At 44.4% G+C, this 19,256-nt stretch overlaps 1 protein-coding gene across 6 annotated transcripts in view; it reads left to right on the forward strand.

Moving 5' to 3' along the window:
* LOC116966538 (PH and SEC7 domain-containing protein 1-like) overlaps positions 1-19,256 on the forward strand; it is a 134,833-nt gene that overhangs the window by 80,541 nt on the left and 35,036 nt on the right. For 5 of the 6 annotated variants that reach the window (XM_033012876.1, XM_033012877.1, XM_033012878.1 and 2 more), the window contains 5 exons: positions 8,473-8,667; positions 9,392-9,472; positions 11,285-11,397; positions 14,812-14,870; positions 17,105-17,194. In XM_033012876.1, coding sequence (XP_032868767.1) covers positions 8,473-8,667; positions 9,392-9,472; positions 11,285-11,397; positions 14,812-14,870; positions 17,105-17,194 — 538 coding nt within the window. Of the gene's footprint in view, positions 1-2,633; positions 2,861-8,472; positions 8,668-9,391; positions 9,473-11,284; positions 11,398-14,811; positions 14,871-17,104; positions 17,195-19,256 lie in introns of those variants that run through there. The other variant, XM_033012882.1, reaches the window with a different exon arrangement.

Consider the following 19,256-nt stretch of genomic DNA (forward strand, 5'->3'; position numbering starts at 1 on the left):
GGCCTATCCTGGGGTCCACAACGTGAAGGGCTCTAACAGGTTGCAGTATAGATTCACTGGAGTGATGAATCAATGAGAGCTGTAGTCTTGTGGATAGACTGGAGAAGCTGGGTTGTTCTCCTTGGAATAGAAGGAGTTGAGAGAGGATCTGATAGACGGATACGAAATGATGAGGAGCTGGGTCTAGAAGGAGATCAAGATGAAGATGATTGGCAAAAGACCCTAAATTAAAATGTATTCAAGGAAGTGTTTATTTGCCAATGAGCCAGATATGAGATGGAACAATGAAAATGTTACTTGCTGCAGTTTTTCAGGCTCATTTAACAACTCACAGTTATTCTAAATAAACCAGCACAGTAGCGCAAACAGCAAGGTATATAGAGCAATCATATGAATGCAACGTCTGCAGCGGTTCGGAGCTGAGTTAGGGTTGTAGTTAGAGTTGAAGGTTTAGAGGAAGAAGCTGGTCTGGAAATTGCAGGCGATGCTTTTCACAGGCTCTGATAACTTCCACCCGGTTGAGTCAGCGAGACGAGAGAATGGCCAGAGAGCACGGTGTGGGGTTTTTGATGATATTAGCTGCCTTCTTGAGGCAGTGCTCTCAGTGGCTCCTTCCATGATGAGGAAGAGGTCAGTACCTGTGATGGAACGGGCAATGTCCACCACTTTCTACAGCCTTCATTCTTGAGCATTTGAATTTCCAAACCAGGCTGTGATTCCCTACTGTACATGTGTACATGTTTGATGAAATATTCAGCAGATTCCCTACTGTACATGTGTACATGTTTGTTGAAATATTCAGCAACTTGCCCGATCTCCTAAAACCTCTGAAGGAGTAGAGGCGTTGGTGAGCTGTCTATGTGATTGCATCTATATGCTGTAACTTGATTACATGGCATGAGTTTGGCCTGTCAGGGGGGTGCGTGAATTTAGATTCAATTATAACGTCATAATGGAGTGGGATAGTACTTGAAAGAAAAGTACTTGTAGGATATGATGGGGGATTGCAACCTGCTGGAATGTTTTTGCTTCAGAGCTGCTGCAGATATAAAACAACTTTGGATGACATTTGGCTCTGTACACGTCTGTGTTTGGAAGAATGAGAGGTGAACCTATTGAAACATGTAAATTTTAGGGGGAGCATGACATAGTAAATATTGAGATGTTTTAACCAATGACACAATCCGGTTCTATTTTCTATTATTTTCGTGAATGGCCTCTTTCTGGTTATTTTTCACACAGAGAGTGGTGAACCTGTGGAATTCTCTGCCACAGAAGGTAGTTGAGGCCAGGTCATTGGCTATATTTAAGAGGGAGTTAGATGTGGCCCTTGTGGCTAAAGGGATCAGGGGGTATGGAGAGAAGGCAGGTACAGGATACTGTGTTGGATGATCAGCCATGATCATATTGAATGGCGGTGCAGGCTCGAAGGGCCGAATGGCCTACTCCTGCACCTATTTTCTATGTTCTGTAACTTGTCTGTTATTCTGTTACTCTGGTGCGTTGGCTGCTGTTTCTCCCTCAATCACCAACAATGTGGCATCGCTGTAAAGTATCCAGTGCTGGTCACAATGCACCAGGAAGGATGTAAAGATGTTCAAGTGAGTACAGAGGAGATTTACCAGCATGGTTCTGGATGAGAGATTTTAGCTATTTTAAGTTTGGATAAGTTGGAGTTGTTCTCCCTGAAGCCACGAAAATTGATATGAGATTTGCTATAATATGACGTAGATAAAAAATAAGCTGTTCTCTTTAACTGATGGTGTAGGACTAAGGAAACACATGGTTAACCTTCTGAAAAAAGTTTCAGGAAGGGAATATGAGGAAGAACCTTTTTTCTGGAGCGATTGGTGATGAGCTGAAACACTGATTGGTGGTGGTGGTGGGATTGGGGATTTCGAAGCGAAACCAGATCAGCACTGAGGGAAATAATCTTACTGGGCTCCAGGGATGGACTAGAAATTCTACAAAGACTTGCTCTGCCATTATGACTTAATTACTCAGTATTGGGAGATTGCAAAGTATTTTACATTGAAATGATAATATTTTGCTATTTCCATATAATCGTTGATATGATGTAAAAACACAAGAGATAATAGTGCATTTGAAAGAGTTGTCCATTTAATTTCCACTCCCAATGCCTTGCAATATTTTCTCTAAGTTGTTACACAATTTGATTTGAAAATTGCTATTGAATCATCTCACATTGTCCTATCAGGCATTGCACTAATGAGTGGAACCCTAGAACAAATTCTTTATTGAGTTAAATAATATCTGTATCTACTGCATATTCTGACTTAGTATTGGGATTATTGATTTTTTTATTTGTTGTTCATTTTATATTATCTGTGTATATCGTGTTACAGACCCGTTATGCTGCATTGAGGATTAAACACTCTTGATTCTTGACAAAGACAAAGTTTCCTCGAACTGTTTAATCATTAATTGCCTCCATGGATATGGTTGTACAGATTGTTAGCAGTCTGAATGGAACAAGCTGTTGCTTGGGGTGGGAGGGGCAGGAATTCAATGCATGCAAATATTGGCAATAGATGCTCTCTGCAACACGGCTATTTCCATGATTGGACCGTGTGAAGCCTTTTATTCTTGGGAGTAACTCTGTTAATATTTAATGGAGAAAGTCAGCTTGGTGAACGCATTCATGACTGTGTTATGTATGGGGCATGGATGTTTGTCACTGGAGCCGAATGTATTTGTGGAGCTGGCTCGTGTATCTCCGGCCTTATCAGTGAAGTGAGCAAATGTGTGGATGCTTCTTTGACCGGCCTCTGTGATTCTCTGGTTGATTATGGCATTCGTTGTGACAAAGTGGGCAACATCTCGGAGATCGGACTTCGGAGTAAGTGTTACATGCGGCTTGTATAGCAAATGGGGTTCTGGAAAGGGGAACTGGAGGCAGTAGAACATGGAAGAGAGAAGAAACAGAGAGGCAGTGGGGGGAGCAGATAGAGAGGGAAGGGTGGGAGGTAAAAGGGAGAGGGAAACAGAGATGGAGAGGGGAGAGAGAGAAAAATGGAGAGTGAATCAGAGAGATATGGAGTTAAAGGGCCAGAGAGAAATGGAGGGAGACCGGGAGATGGGGAGGGAGGCAGAGGGAGAGGGCGGAGGATGGAAGGAAACAGCCTGGGGAGGCAGAAGGGGGCAAAGGGAGAGTGAGGGGGAGGTTTTCAGTGGGAGACATATGCAGTGGGAGACAAAGGGAGTGGGGAGTGGGGGAGAGATGCAGAGGAGAGTGGGGGATGCAGGGGAGGGAGAGAGAGGGAAACAGAAGGAGTGATGCAGAGATAGTGACAAAGACAGAGTCGCTGACTCTGAGGGAGAGGCAACTAGTGCGTGCGAAAGCGATGAACAAGATCACCGCAAGGAAGAGAAGGGAACTGAAGTGAGATTGGGTTGCTGCTGATAGTGTGTGGGGAGATGGGTCTTCTTCTCATCGAGTTCACACGCAAGATTAGAAGTTGTTCAGCCAGAGCTGAACACACCTCCCGACATCTGCATACAATGGTGTCTGTCTTGTGCTTCTTGTGTTTCTTGTGCGTGGTGGTGGAAACAGGGCCGCGACGTGAACGCTCTCTCCTTGACCCCAGGGCAGATGGGTGGTCAAGCAGATGGGAATGATTTGCAGAGCAGGAGGACATGAGAATGGGAATAAGGTGTGGCCTACTGTAAGTGAATGGGACCTGACTGACTTTCATTATCTCATTTGGGAATCCATATACAGTATAATATGAATAAGGGAACTCCTGGGCTGAGGGCATTTTGAATATACTGTGAACGTGTTGTTGGTGTAACTGAGCTACAGTGTCAAGATGTGACTTCCTTCTGTAAAATTGATAGTGAAGTCACACACTAGTGATGCGAGTGTCACTAGTACAAGACTAGACTGTACAACACATTAAACATAGAAACATAGAAATTAGGTGCAGGAGTAGGCCATTCGGCCCTTCGAGCCTGCACCGCCATTCAATATGATCATGGCTGATCATCCAACTCAGTATCCCGTACCTGCCTTCTCTCCATACCCTCTGATCCCCTTAGCCACAAGGGCCACATCTAACTCCCTCTTAAATATAGCCAATGAACTGGCCTCGACTACCCTCTGTGGCAGGGAGTTCCAGAGATTCACCACTCTCTGTGTGAAAAAAGTTCTTCTCATCTCGGTTTTAAAGGATTTCCCCCTTATCCTTAAGCTGTGACCCCTTGTCCTGGACTTCCCCAACATCGGGAGCAATCTTCCTGCATCTAGCCTGTCCAACCCCTTAAGAATTTTGTAAGTTTCTATAAGATCCCCTCTCAATCTCCTAAATTCTAGAGAGTATAAACCAAGTCTATCCAGTCTTTCTTCATAAGACAGTCCTGACATCCCAGGAATCAGTCTGGTGAACCTTCTCTGCACTCCCTCTATGGCAATAATGTCCTTCCTCAGATTTGGAGACCAAAACTGTACGCAATACTCCAGGTGTGGTCTCACCAAGACCCTGTACAACTGCAGTAGAACCTCCCTGCTCCTATACTCAAATCCTTTTGCTATGAAAGCTAATTACTAAGGGAGTGCTCTGCTGGTGTGGGATAAGATGTTAAACTAGGGCCAAATGCGCTCTCTCATAAATGTAAAGATCCTACACACTAGTTTGATCGAGAGCAGAGGTGGTCTCCTGTATGCTCACCAGGCTCCGTCTTGCATTGCAGAGACAATTAGTTACCTGGTCTTTGGTGTTTGCTGCAGCTTATTGTTTGCTGCATTACAACAGTGGCTTCACTGCAAAGCTGTTTTATTGGCTATAAAATGTTTTTGGGCTGGCTCATTTTCTAACGTTACCAAGGCAAGTTATAAGAGCATTGTGATCACAGAGGCACATCGAGGAGAGCGGCTGTCTTGCAGATCCAGTGCTCTCTGCTCAATCCCGACCTCCAGTGCTGTCTGTGTGGAGTTTGACTGAGTCCGCCCTGTTTCGACGAATGCAATCAACCCGGCGTGCACAATCAAATAAGATCAAATAGAACAAGTTGTCCTACAACTTTAGGCTGTGCACGCCATACGCAAGAAGAAGAAGATTGAGTTGCCTTTGAGGGCTTCAGTTTCCTCCCAAATCCCTCATTTTTTTTTACACAGAGAGTGGTGAATCTGTGGAACTCTCTGCCACAGAAGGTAGTTGAGGTCAGTTCATTGGCTATATTTAAGAGGGAGTTAGATGTGGCCCTTGTGGCTAAAGGGATCAGGGGGTATGGAGAGAAGGCAGGTATGGGATACTGAGTTGGATGATCAGCCATGTTCATATTGAATGGCGGTGCAGGCTCGAAGGGCCGAATGGCCTACTCCTGCACCTATTTTCTATGCTTCTAAATGCGGAGGCGTTGGCTGCAGTAAATTACCTTTTGTGAAAGCAAGTGGTAAGATGATCAGGGGAAGAATTGATGAGCATATGCGTGAGAATAGGTTGCAGGGAAGTATGTAGGGAAATGGGATTGGTTTGAGACCCGCTACAGATTCAATGGGCCGAATGGTCTATTTTTATGTTGTGCTATGAGAATCATTGGATATACTGCTTTGTGTTTCAGATCACTTTCTTGTGCACATGAGAGGTTCTACAGGAATAAATGCTTTATTTGGTCTCGATCAACAGTGCTGAAGGACAGCATGTATAATCAGATGTCTTATTTAAAGATAGAAGATGGGGGAGAGGTGTCAGTTGTTTTGGGGGGATATAGAAACATATAGAAACATAGAAACAGGAAAGAGGTTCAGGAATAGGCCATTCAGCCCTTCGAGCTAGCATCACCATTCAATATGATCATGACTGATCATCTAAAATCAGTGTCCCATTCCTGCTTTTTCCTCATATCCCTTGATTCCTTTAGCCCTAAGAGCTAAATCTAACTCTCTCTTGAAATCATCCAGTGAATTGGCCTCCACTCCCTTCTGTGGCAGAGAATTCCACAGATTCACAACTCTCTGGGTGATAAAGTTTTTCCTCATCTCAGTCCTAAATGGCCTACCCCTTATTCTTAAACTGTGACCCCTGGTTCTGGACTCCCCCAACATGGGGAACATTTTCCTGCATCTAGCCTATCCAATCATTTAAGAATATTATAGTTTTCTATAAGATCCCCTCTCAATGCATCTGTTAGAGGAAGCTTTGTGTGAAACTGCTTGCCACATATCTAATCAGAGAAATGCTTTGTGTGGGGAGTGCTTTGTAGTCTTTCTGAGAGATGAATCAAAGTTGTGTTTTGTACTTTATTTACTTGCTTTATAATATTCTTCAGTACCAAGTTGCTCAGGCTGCACATCCATCTGGGCCTACTTTGGCAAATAAAGTCCATTTTTCTGGAGACACAGGAACTGCAGATGCTGGAATCTTAAGCAAAACACAAAGTACTGGAGGAACTCTGAGTCAGGCAACACCTGTGGAGGAGAGACGATGTTTCAGATTCGTGGTTCCTTGGTCCTCCAAAATATTCCAAATGGAATTTAAACTGGAGGTGGTGGAGGGAGGACTTAAGCCAGAAAGTGTTTTTGGGAAGAAAGAGCTACCTTAAATTTAGTTGCATCTGGTTGTGTAACTATAGTAGGGTGAAGACTATTCCATGCTTTAATTGTGCAGGGGAAGAACGAATTGCTGTACACATCTGTCTTGGTAGCTAGTATCTCAAATTGGATAGAACGCTCTCGTCTGCTCCTAATTGGTTTGGGTTTGGTGTAGGTTTTGTAATCTATGTCGAGCTGACCATTTAACATTTTGTAAAAACAGGTCAAACGGTGAGCTTCACGTCTGTCTTGGAGAGGGTTCCACCCCGACCAGTGAATTCAGAAGTTTGGTGACACTCGCTTCTCTCTCATTGGTGTTTGTAACAAATCGAGCTGCCTGTCTTTGGACACGTTCTATGGAATAATGTTTTTTTTTTGTGTATGGGTTCCATGCTGCAACTGCGTAGTCCAAATGCCGTCTAACGAGGGTGAAGTATAGCTTCTCCTTGACAGAAGTTGAACAATGACCCTTCTTCAGACTGATCTGGCTGAAGAAAGGTCCCAACCTGAAAAGTCTTCTGACCATCTCCTCCACAGGTACTGCCTGACTGCTGAGTTTCTCTGGCATTTTGTGTTTTGCTCAAGTCCATTTTACCTTTCCAACTTGTTTTGAAGATTTGATTAATCAGGAATAACATGGAAAAAAAAGGCAGAAAATGCTGGAAACACTCGTTTGGTGAGTCTGTAGTTTTGTTGAAGAGTCTTCAGCCTGCAATGTGAATTCTGTTTCTCCTTCTCCAGATGTTGACTAACTTGCTAAACGTTTCTGGAGAAAGCATATTCATGTACAAGAGAAGATAATGGTATGCTGTCATTTGCTTCAAAGAGTTAACGAAGACTGTGTTCTGTCATTGGAGATCATTTTAACCCCACAGAGTAACTTGCGCTAAAATCCTCTTGGTTTAATATTTGAGGAACAGCAGGAGTGTTTGTGGTATCCTTGCCAACATTCTCATACTAACCAATCAAATAGGTTGATATTAAAACAAAAGGCTACTTGGTCGACTTGAACATATGCTGTGCAAAATGTGCTCAATAATATCTTTTTCTCTCAGACATTCTTCAGAAGGTTATGCCAAAGCTTGTGGGTTGAATCCATTTTGCATTTATTTCCAGAAAGTGGGTTTTACTGGCGTTTTAATACACATCTTTAATTGCCTTCAAGAACCAGGTGGTGATCTACCTCCTCGAACAGCTGCCATCCCTCTGGTAACTCCTCCAGCCCGAGGGGAGGGAGTTACAGGAACTCGACCCAGATGCCGTAAGGGTGATATTTGAACCACTTGAAATTGGTGGTCTTTCCATGTGCCCCTTGCATTGTCTTTGTAGTAAAGGTTGTCAAGAGGCTCTCGGTGCTGGGGGCCATCATTTGTATTGTAGTTGCTCATAACCTACTTGGTCAATAGATTTGCTGCTGTTCTTTATTCTTATATTAAGTTTTGTCAGAATGATGGAAGTGACCAAGGAAAGGGAGAGATCAGAATAGGATGGTTACATAGTGGCAGGATTAGGGTCCCACGTGAACTTCCTCATAAATAGTTTTTTGTGTTTCTTGATTTATCCCTCTTTTGCTTTGCACCATCAGCTATTCCATGCCTACCACCTTCTGCATTTTTCAGACCATCTGCTGAACATTTAGAACATTATTAGAGTGGAACATGGTGTCTCCTTCCTTTCCCCCCTTTACTCTGCATCTTAAAATGTTATCTAACTTTTTCTAGCCCATTGACCCGAAACGTTGACTGTTTTTCTCCGCAGATGCTGCCCGACCGGTCAAGCATTTAAGCGTTGTTCTGTTTTTCCATCAGATTTCCAGCAACTGCAGCTTGTGTGACTGAACGATGACTGGCTCCACCTGAGGAGAGGCAGCCACCAAGCACAAAGCTGCTTTCATTCACTTCCCTGATGTGTTTCCTTCCCAGAGACAGCAACTTGAACCACTTGGTGATGGACTCCGAGTCCGAGATGGACAGCACTGAACAGCTGGCGTTGGGAAGCACGGACACTTTGGCCAACGGCAACAAGACTGACCAAGAGGCGGCCAAACGGCTGGCCAAGCGCCTGTATTACCTGGACGGGTTCAAGAGATCGGACGTGGCTCGGCACATGGGGAAAAAGTGAGTAGCGCTGGAAACCCAAAGATAGAGGGTGTGTGGTTGGAAATAGCAGAAAGGGGAGGGGTTTTATAGTTGATAGGGCCAGCCAAACCCATCAAACCAAATTTGTGATCCAAATTTCTGACTCTTCTCTCTTTTTATCATTTTCAATTTCACTCACTCTTCTGCCTCTCCGTTTACTGCATATCTCTCTCTGTCTCTCTCTGTCTCTCTCTGTCTCTCTCTGTCTCTCTCTCTGTCTCTCTCTGTCTCTCTCTGTCTCTCTCTGTCTCTCTCTGTCTCTCTCTCTCTCTGTCTCTCTCTGTCTCTCTCTGTCTCTCTCTGTCTCTCTCTGTCTCTCTCTGTCTCCTCTCCTCTCTCTCTCTCTGTCTCTCTCCCCTGTGCTCCTCTTCCTCTCTCTGTCGCTCTATGTCCTCGCTCTGTCTCGCTCTCTCTCTCCTCTCCTCTCTCGCTCGATCTCTCTTCTCTCTCTTTCTCTTTCTCTCGCTGGCCTCTCTCTGTCCTCTCTCTCTCTTTCTCTCTCTTTCTCTCTTTCTCTTTCTCTCTCTCTCTCTCTCTCTCTCTCTCTCTCTCTCTCTCTTTCTCTCTCTCTCTCTTTCTCTCTCTTTCTCTCTCTCTCTCTCTCTCTCTGTCCATCTCTCTAAATTGTTCTGCCCATCTCTTGAGATTATTTTATCTCCTCGTGTTCACTTTGACATTCTTTATTCTCTCCTCTTTATTTCAGTAATGACTTCAGTAAGATGGTTGCTGAGGAATACCTGAGATTTTTCGATTTCACGGGACTGAGCTTGGACCATGCACTAAGGTATGGAGAGAAAAACATTGAGCCCAGGATCTGTCAGAATTCATTTCTCTGCCGTGGCATTTTAAATGCTTTTACTGGACTATCTGACACATCTCTGTCTCCATCACAAGGGACAGACTATTGACTGATGTCTACTACAAACCAAGCCACTCTCACAGATATCAGGACTACACTTACTCCCACCCTGCCTCTTGCAAGCACGCTACCCCCTAATCTCAATTTCTCCATCTCTGCCACATCTGCTCCCAAGATGAGGTTTTCCATTCTAGGACATTCGAGGACCTCTTTCTTTAGTCAACGTGGAGTCCCTTCTGCTGTCATAGATGGATCCCTCACCCGCATCTTCTCTCGCTCCCCCTCCCCCCTGTCGGAACAAGGACAGAGTTCCCCTGGTCTTCACCATCAGCTTCCACATCCAGCAGATAATTCTCTGACATTTCCCTCACCTCCAACATGGTTCCACCACCCAAAGCATGTTCCCAGGGTCTTTCCCCTGCAACTGCAGGACATGTCACAGTTCCACCCTCGCCTCCATCCAGGGACCCCAGCAGTCCTTCCAGGTGAGACAGACACAGGTTCACATGCACCTACTCTAGCCTCATCTACTGTTCCCAATGTGGCCTCCTCTACATCAGCAAGACCAAGCGTAGACTCGCTGGCCTTCGCGAGGTCCGCCAGGGATCTCTTGGTTTCTAACCACTTTAACCCCTTTCCCATTCCCATGCTGACCGTTTTAAGCCTCCTCCCCCCCTCCCATAATCAATCTGCAGAAGGATCCTGACCCGAAACATCACCTATCCACGGTCCCCAGGAATGCTGTCTGACCTGCTGCGCTCTGTCTGACCCACCACTTTGTGTCCCTTTTTTTAAACCAGCATCTGCAGTACCTTCTTTCTACCGGTTCCATATATCCACTCCCAGCCTCTATCCCAGCCCCTACATGCTGTTACACCCTGGCACTCCTTTCTCTCCCCTCTCAGTCCCGATGCAGGGACTTGACATAAAATGTCAACAGCCACTTCTGCCTCCACAGATGCTGCTTGTCCTGCTGAGTTCCTCCAAAGTTCTGTGTTTTGTTTGAGATTCCAGTGTCTCTTTTAGTCACCCGGGACTCTGGCTTAATGTCTCATCCATAAGGCACTCTCTGTCCATGAAGCAGCAGCTGAGGATTGTACCACCGAGCCTCTAGAGTGGGTCTTGAACCCACAGCCGCCTTGTTGCAAGGTGAGAATGCAACCCTCTGGGCCATGATTGGCAAGCCAGCCAAGACGCCCATTGGCACTCCAACCAAGATGCCCATTTATTCACCAGCCAAGATGCTCATTCAGACTCTGGCCAAAAATACCAATTGTCATTCAGCACTAACAAGCTGTTCAATTAAGACAGAATTAAGGTCTTCTTTTCGTGTCCATCTTGTTACAAATGTTGGCCTCGCTGAAATCGTCGGTCCTGAAAAGGACGCAAGCTCCCGGCGACAATCAGTGGAAGCCATCACTTGTCGCAATAGATGATGTTGGTAGCAGAATTAGCTCAGGATACTTCCAGTTTCCAGCCCCGCGACGTGGACGCTTCTGCTATGGGGCCAGAATTAAGGTGAGGTTTAAGGATATCGGCACAATTCCATGCTTAGATACTACTCGGGAAGGTGGGGCAGAACACATATCAAACACAATGTCCACCCCACAAACTCAGATGCTGCAGTGAATGGTACACACACAAACCCCTCGCAATGAGTTATACTGGGCCCTGGTGCTTGGATGAAGGGATCTTGACGTGTAATTGATTGAGCAATGGTTTTGACTGTGGTTACAGGGCATTCCTGAAGGAGTTTGCACTCATGGGAGAGACTCAGGAGAGGGAGCGCGTGCTGATCCACTTTTCGCACAGATACCACCAGTGCAATCCGGACACCATCACCGCAGAGGGTAGGTGGAGCCGGCTGAGATAGCAGTGAGGGCCTGCATTCCGACCCCTCTTCAAAGCCCTGTGGAAAAGCTCAAAGGCACAGTGCCTTCCCAATAGATGAAAGCTTTCTCCAAAGCAGCAGTAACATTTGAAGCAGAGTTGATCAGAAAGATTTTACTTAACATCGACTCTGGCTTTGAGGCTGATTTATTTGCCCTTGGGCTGCGGTGAGCAGCACAATTTACTGAACACAACACTCAAGAGTGTTTAATTGTCTTATCTATTGGGAACGGAACAATGAAATTCTCACTTGCAGCTGGTTTACAGGCGTATTAACACAATAAATAAACAGAAAATAGTTAATAATACAACAAATTCTCAGTAATACTGGGTAACCAGACAATAATAATGTACTAGGTACACAAAATTGCTGGAGAAACTCAGCGGGTGCAGCAGCATCTATGGAGCGAAGGAAATAGGCGACGTTTCGGGCCGAAACCCTTCTTCAGACTGATGGGGGGTGGGGGGGGGGGGGGAGAAGAAGGAAAAGGGGAGGAGGAGGGAGGAGCCCGAGGGCGGGGATGGAGGGTGGGAGGAGACAGCTAGAGGGTTAAGGAAGGGGAGGAGACAGCAAGGGCTAGCAAAATTGGGAGAATTCAATGTTAATTCCATCCGGACGCAAGGTCCCCAGACGGAATATGAGGTGCTGTTCCTCCAATTTCCGCTGTTGCTCACTCTTGCAATGGAGGAGACCCAGGACAGAGAGGTCGGATTGGGAATGGGAGGGGGAGTTGAAGTGCTGAGCCACCGGGAGTTCAGGTAGGTTATTGCGGACTGAGCGGAGGTGTTCGGCGAAACGATCGCCCAACCTCCGCTTAGTCTCCCCGATGTAAATCAGCTGACATCTAGAGCAGCGGATGCAGTAGATGAGGTTGGAGGAGATACAGGTGAACCTTTGTCGCACCTGGAATAATAATGTACTAGGTTACCAGACAGTGCACTGTACGTATAACAACACTCTTCAATGTCTTAAGCAAGCCCAAATGTTTCATCAGAAATCCCAACTCTAACACAACATATTGTGTCAGGTTCTGTTTATTTCAGGGTATCTATTCAGACTCGAGTTTATGTGTGCTTATTCAAGCAAATATATTTTAAACGTTGTAATTGCACCTACCTCTACTCCTTCCCCTGGCAGCTCATCCTAAGTATCCACCACCCTGAATGGAAAAACTTGCACCTTAGATCCCCGTTAAATCTTTTCCCATTCTGCTTGAGGCTATATGCCCTCCAGTTACACGGCTAAATGTTGCCCTCCCATGCCCTTGCCCTGCAGATTGTTTAACAGAATTTCAACTCTATAACAAAATAGGCTCGTACCAAAACTCACGAGGTTTAGTAACTTCACACGTCGAGCTGTGAATTACAGAAACACATCCTTCTGTTCAGCATATCCTGTGATTACGCCATAGTGAAACAGTGCTCCTAATTCTGTGACTTTTCTCTGTCCTCAATAGATCTTATTCTCCCCACCCCTCCACTAAACTCAGGAACAGCATCTTCCCCTCTGTTATCGGGCTTCTGAACGATCCTTCCATAAGTTGTCTGATTCGCCTCTGCGGATATTGGACATTGCCTATGAAACTGATGCGCTACAATGTAGAGAACTATATTCTACACGCTATCTTCTCCTTTATTCTGTCTATTTTACTTGAGTTTGACCTCACTGGATTTATGTATAGTATTATCTGATCTGATTGAATAGCCTGCTAAACAAAGCTTTGCATTCTACCACAATCAACTTGACAATAATTGACCTAAACCTAACCCACCCCCACCCCTGTGCCCCGACACATTTTCTTCATCAAACTTATTAAATATTGCCATGTGAGTTTAGGTCATTTTGTTTTATGCAGAAGTATTTCAATTTCAGAATAAACTAGGTACATGTGGTGTTAATATACAATCTGTCATGGGCGAATTGAATGCTGACCGAGCTTTCATATATGAGGAAGAATTGATCTACTTGCTAGACCTGAGACCTTTTAAAGGTCGGGTCCTTATTATAGAGGCTACCAGATTTACCTCTTCATTGTAAAAACTGAATTTGAACATTTGAAATCTTGATATAGGTGCTTGTTTTATTTATTTATTTTGTAAACAAAGGCTTGCCATAGGAATTTGGAGTAACTCAGCGGGTCAGGCAGCATCTCTGGAGAAAAGGAATAAGTGACGTTTCGGGTTGAGACCCTTCCTGAAACGTCACATACTTCTTTTCTCCAGAGATGCTGCTTGATGCGCTGAGTTACTCCAGTTTTTTGTGTCTATCTTTGGTTTAAACCAACATCTGCAGCTCCTTCCTACACTTACAATAGGAGGTCTGCTTGGATATAAGTGAAAATTGGACTCAAATTCAACCCAACCCTGTGTACTCTAGAATTCTTTCCCGTGCCCTGTTTAAAGCAAGGGGTGATGTTGAGCTGCTTGCCCTGCACTGGTACCGAGCTGGTTGGCACGCCTTGACCCAAGGTGAAGAATACATGGTCAATGCGCTAGGGTTGGGAGGCCTCGATCTATTCCTGCACCTATTTTCTATGTTCCTTGGCCAGGTGGCAAGTGGACTACCCGCAAAGTCAGTGGATATATTTAAGGCAGAGATAGATAGATTCTTGATTAGTACGGGTGTCAGATGTTATGGGGAGAAGACAGGAGAATGGGGTTAGCAGGGAGAGATAGATCAGCCATGATTGAATGGTGGAGTAGACTTGATGGGCCGAATGGCCGAATTCTACTCCTATCTCTTATGAACTCTGGCGGTGATAGGTGGGGCCCTTCTTCATATGAAGAAAGACTGGATAGACTCGGCTTGTACTCGCTAGAATTTGGAGGATTGAGGGGGGATCTTATAGAAACTTACAAAATTCTTAAGGGGTTGGACAGGCTAGATGCAGGAAGATTGTTCCCGATGTTGGGGAAGTCCAGAACAAGGGGTCACAGTTTAAGGATAAGGGGGAATTCCTTTAGGACCGAGATGAGGAAAACATTTTTCACACAGAGATTGTCTGCCACAGAAGGTAGTTGAGGCCAGTTCATTGGCTATATTTAAGAGGAAGTTAGATGTGGCCCTTGTGGCGAAAGGGATCAGGGGGTATGGAGAGAAGGCAGGTACAGGATACTGAATCGAATGATCAGCCATGATCATATTGAATGGCGGTGCAGGCTCGAAGGGCCGAATGGCCTATTCCTGCACCTATTTTCTATGTTTCTGTTTCAGAGTTGAGTCTGAAGAAGAGTCCTGCCCTGAAACGTCACCTATCCATTTTCTCCAGGCATGCTGCCTGACCTGCTGAGTTGCTCCAGCGCTTTGTCTATTTTTGTAAACCAGCACCTGCAGTTCCTTGTTCCTGCATTATCGACTCTTTTTTGTTTTGCAGATGGGATACACACACTTACTTGTGCAATAATGCTGCTAAACACCGACCTTCACGGGCATGTAAGTACCGAAGCAAGCCTGGTAATTATACATCTCCTGCCAACATGTCTGGAAGAGCTTTGGAGACAATGAACTCTCATCATCATCGTAATGTGGCTGGCAATTTATGCACAACAAGCTTCCACAGAAATGCAATTGTGACAGAACGCTGCTAGTTTTAAAATCATTGAAGGATAGATATGGAGCAAAACAGGGAGCAAACTGTTGACCTAGCAAAGGTATCACAGAGTAACCTCTCTTCCCAATGGTGACACTGCGCCGACTATTATTGGTATTATTGCAAGTAAGAATTTCATTGTCCTATCTGGGACGCATGACAATAAACACTCCTGTTGGTGCAATTCTCCTGCAATGCAGCAGGTGGTATCAGGCTGCATGTTCATTCAGATTCAGATTCAGATTCAATTTTAATTGTCATTGTCAGTGTACAGTACAGAGACAACGAAATGCATTTAGCATCTCCCTGGAAGAGCGACATAGCTGAAGGTCCCGATTCGGAAGTGAGGGAACTGCTCCAAGCCGATAGAGCAAATATTTTAATCTACATAAAATGAAAGGGTGATTATTCCGAGGAAAGGGAGATGGTCGCAGGGTTTTTAGTGGGTTTTTGAAGGGTTGTTTTTGCTGTCAGATTTCTGAGTGGGTATCAGAGCGAGATTTGTTCTTCTGATGTCGTTAAAGCACATTCTTTCTCTCCAACTACAATTTAGTCAGAGGCTGATGAATCTAGAATTATTTGCCATAGAAGGCTGCGGAGGCCGTCAGTGGATATTTTTAAGGCAGAGATAGATCGATTCTTCATTAGTACATGTGTCAGAGGTTATGGGGAGAAGGCAGGAATCTACTGTACTCATTTACTGTTGTGTTGTGTCTTTTTTTACATTTTTTTTCCTAACATGTAAATACTGATTCTGTTCTATTCTGTTCTGTTTTTTTTTTTGCACAATCCACAGGCATTGCCACTTTCATTTCACTGCACATCTTGTATGTGTATGTGACTTGATTGGCCGAATGGCCTAATTCTTATGGACTGATGAAAGGCCTGTTTCCATGCTGTGTCTCTCAACGAAACTAATGCTCATGTTTTGAAAGTTACCTTTTGCTTAAATCATGTGTTGAGGATGAAATTTGCCACCGACTTCAATTATCCTGCAAAGCTTTTAAGTGATCATGGAAAATGATGCTCAAGGATCTTCACTCTAGACCAAGACTCAGCAGTGACCACTGCCTCCTTGCATTATTCAGAGCCATGGACTCCAGACAGCATGAACCTCATGAAACTGGAAAGATACATCCATACTCCACAAAATTCTCCCAATGCGTTGGAGAGCATACTGGAGTCATAGAGCAATTCACCATGGAAAAAGCCTCCTGTTTCAACTAACCCAGGCCATCCAAGATACCTTATCTAATGTCCTTACCCATTCCAAAGTCCCAAGCTATTGAAGCAACAATTAAACATGATTGGCAACATTGACATTATTTACATGCTCCCAGTGACAAATGCCAACTTTGCCGAGATATGTTATAGGAAGGAATTGCCAATAGGACAGAGGAAACGATTTGAGGTTGTTTACAAGCATCCTTGAACACAATTGATTTGGGGAATCCCGGGCTCCTGATCATTCAAAATGGAAAAGCAGCAATGGAGACAGTATTGGGAACTTCTAGTTGATAAATTGAGACTGGACACAATCCAGCGTAAATAGCAGAAAGAACACGCCAGATCACACCCTGCCCACCTACTCCATCAGGCATCTGCCCCATTGATGGAAATGGTCTGAGGTGCCCTCATCTCTCACCTCAGACTCTATTAAAGCAAAGGGGAAGTAAGTCATTCTCCATCCTGACAGACTGCCTAATTCCTTTTTCACCACTCCATAAGCCTACTCCTGCACCTATTTTCTATGTTTTTATGTTTCTACCCCATCTGTGCATCGTCTCCCCACACTAGATGGTTCAATCATTCTTTATTATCACATGGATCAATGTACAATGAAATTCTTTGTTTTCCCTACAGTTCAAATTATTACTGTATATCAGCACAAAGCCAAATTAAGTACAACATGTATAGAAATAGCCCACTGAGACCCTACACAAGAGTCGCCAGGTTTTGGTACCATTTTCAAAATCTCCATTTGGCACCATTTTCAAAAGAAGATAGTCTTCTACAAAGCTCAGTAGATATGGTGTGGTGCCTTGTAAATGAACCTTTTTTTCTTTACTGATTGCAGAATATTGGCAAAAGGATGTCTTGCTCCGACTTCATTACAAACCTAGAAGGACTGAATGATGGTAAAGACTTCCCTAAAGATTTGCTCAAGGTAAAATGATTCATTGAAATGATCACAGCATCAGGAGGAGACCATTTACCTCCTCCTGAGGTCTCTTCTCCCATTCAGTCAGAGTGGGGCCGACCTGTCCTACTTCATTTATGCTTGATCGGTGGAATGAATTTCAGAGACAGAGTACAAGAAAATGAAGCAACTATGCAGCGTGGATACACAAGAGTCTGTTGATGTTAAGATCTGGAACAAAAAGCAAGCTGCTGCAGGAAATCATCAGGTCAGGCAGTATCTGTGGAGGCAAAGGGATGGTCAATATCTTGGATACTGCATCAGGTCAGTCCAGAAACCACCAACTACCCCAGATGCTGCCTGACTTGCTGAGTTCCTTCAGCAGTTTGTATTTTTGCAACTATGTAAAGCCATTAATGGGCCTGTCCCACTTAGAAGATTTTTTGGGCAACTACAGGCGAATGCCACAAAATTTTCAACATGTTAACCATTTTTCACCAACAGTGGCGACAATTTTTGCTGTCGTAGGTTGTACGTCGGTGCTGTCGTAGGTTGTCGCCAGGTGTCGTAGGTGAATTCCATTAAATCTAGTCCCTGTCAGTCGCCTAAATAATGCCCCTGTCACACTTAGGAAACCTGAACGGAAACCTCTGGAGGCTTTGCGCCCCACCCAAGGTTTCCGTGCGGTTCCCGGAGGTTGCAGGTGGTTGCCGGAGGTTGCAGGTAGTGGAAGCAGGTAGGGAGACTGACAAAAACCTCCGGGAACCGCACGGAAACCTTGGGTGGGGCGCAAAGTCTCCAGAGTTTTCCATTCAGGTTTCCTGTGGGACAGGGGCATAAAAAGAGTCGCCTAAGTGGGACATGCCCTTAACACTGTTGGCTAATTATAATTTTATATTAATCTTGACACCATACCTTTCAACAAAAATCTATCAATCTTAGATTTTAAATGAATAAATGACCTGGCTTAGCCTGGTGTTTGTGAAAGAGAGTTCTACTGCCTTTGCCAAGATAGACGATCACATTTTTCCTTCATTGAAATCCAATTGCCGGAGCTTTGTCTGGTTCATTATATTCACTATCTCTTTGTAATTTTATGCTGTCATCCACATTGTTTACAATGCCACTTTTCTTTGTATTAGTGGCAAATAGACATGTGTTTTGCTAGTCTCCGATTTTTATTGTGACTTCTGTGTGGATTGAGTGCAGCAGGTTTTATTTTAATCATATCGTGTTTGCTTCTAAATATAACAATTCTGATTAGTTGTCAACAGTAACAAAGATCAGGACAGTGAAGTAACTCGAGTTTATTGAGCAGATTTGCTGCAGCTGTGGTCATGTTTTTTTCCTTCTGAACATGCTGTTGGATAGTTCTTGTGTGATAACTGAGATGACTGGTATTTCATTAATGAACCAAGCATGGACACACATTAACTTCATGCTCAAACGGACCAACTATGATTGCATCACTGGCACTAGATGCTGCCTGTTGCTTCAACGTTGCTGCGGCATTGGGTGGTCTAGTTTCCACCCACGTTCTAAAGATGGGCTTCTGATACGTTAATAAGCTTCCTGCTCCTCGACATCCTGGCCTATTTGTGAATCCATTGCATATCTGAATTTGGGTCCAAATAACGTCATAGAATCATGGAGATACAACACATAAACAGTTCCTAAGACCCACTGAGTCTGCACTCATTTATCACACAAGTCCTATCCTCAACCTGTTTTATTTTCCCCACATTCCCATCAACTGCCAACTACATTCATAAACTTGGGACAATTTCATAAGTGATAGGCCATTCGGCCCATCAAGTCTACAACGCCATTCAATCATGGGTGAGCTATCTCTCCCTCCTAACCCCATTCTCTTGCCTTCTCTCCATAACCCCTGGCACCCCGTCTAATCTGCCTACTGATTTACAATGACTAATTGAACCACAAAAGCTGCACATTTTTTTTAGCATGTAGGAGGAAACCAAAGCACCAGGAGGAGATGTTTATGGTCTAAAGAAAATTGTGCAAACACCACTTACAGCAACATAGGTCAGGATTGAACCTGGGTCTGTCAAATCGTGAGGCAGCAACT

Source organism: Amblyraja radiata, chromosome 37 (genome assembly GCF_010909765.2).
Source record: "Amblyraja radiata isolate CabotCenter1 chromosome 37, sAmbRad1.1.pri, whole genome shotgun sequence".
In the NCBI taxonomy this organism is placed as follows: Eukaryota; Metazoa; Chordata; class Chondrichthyes; order Rajiformes; family Rajidae; genus Amblyraja; species Amblyraja radiata.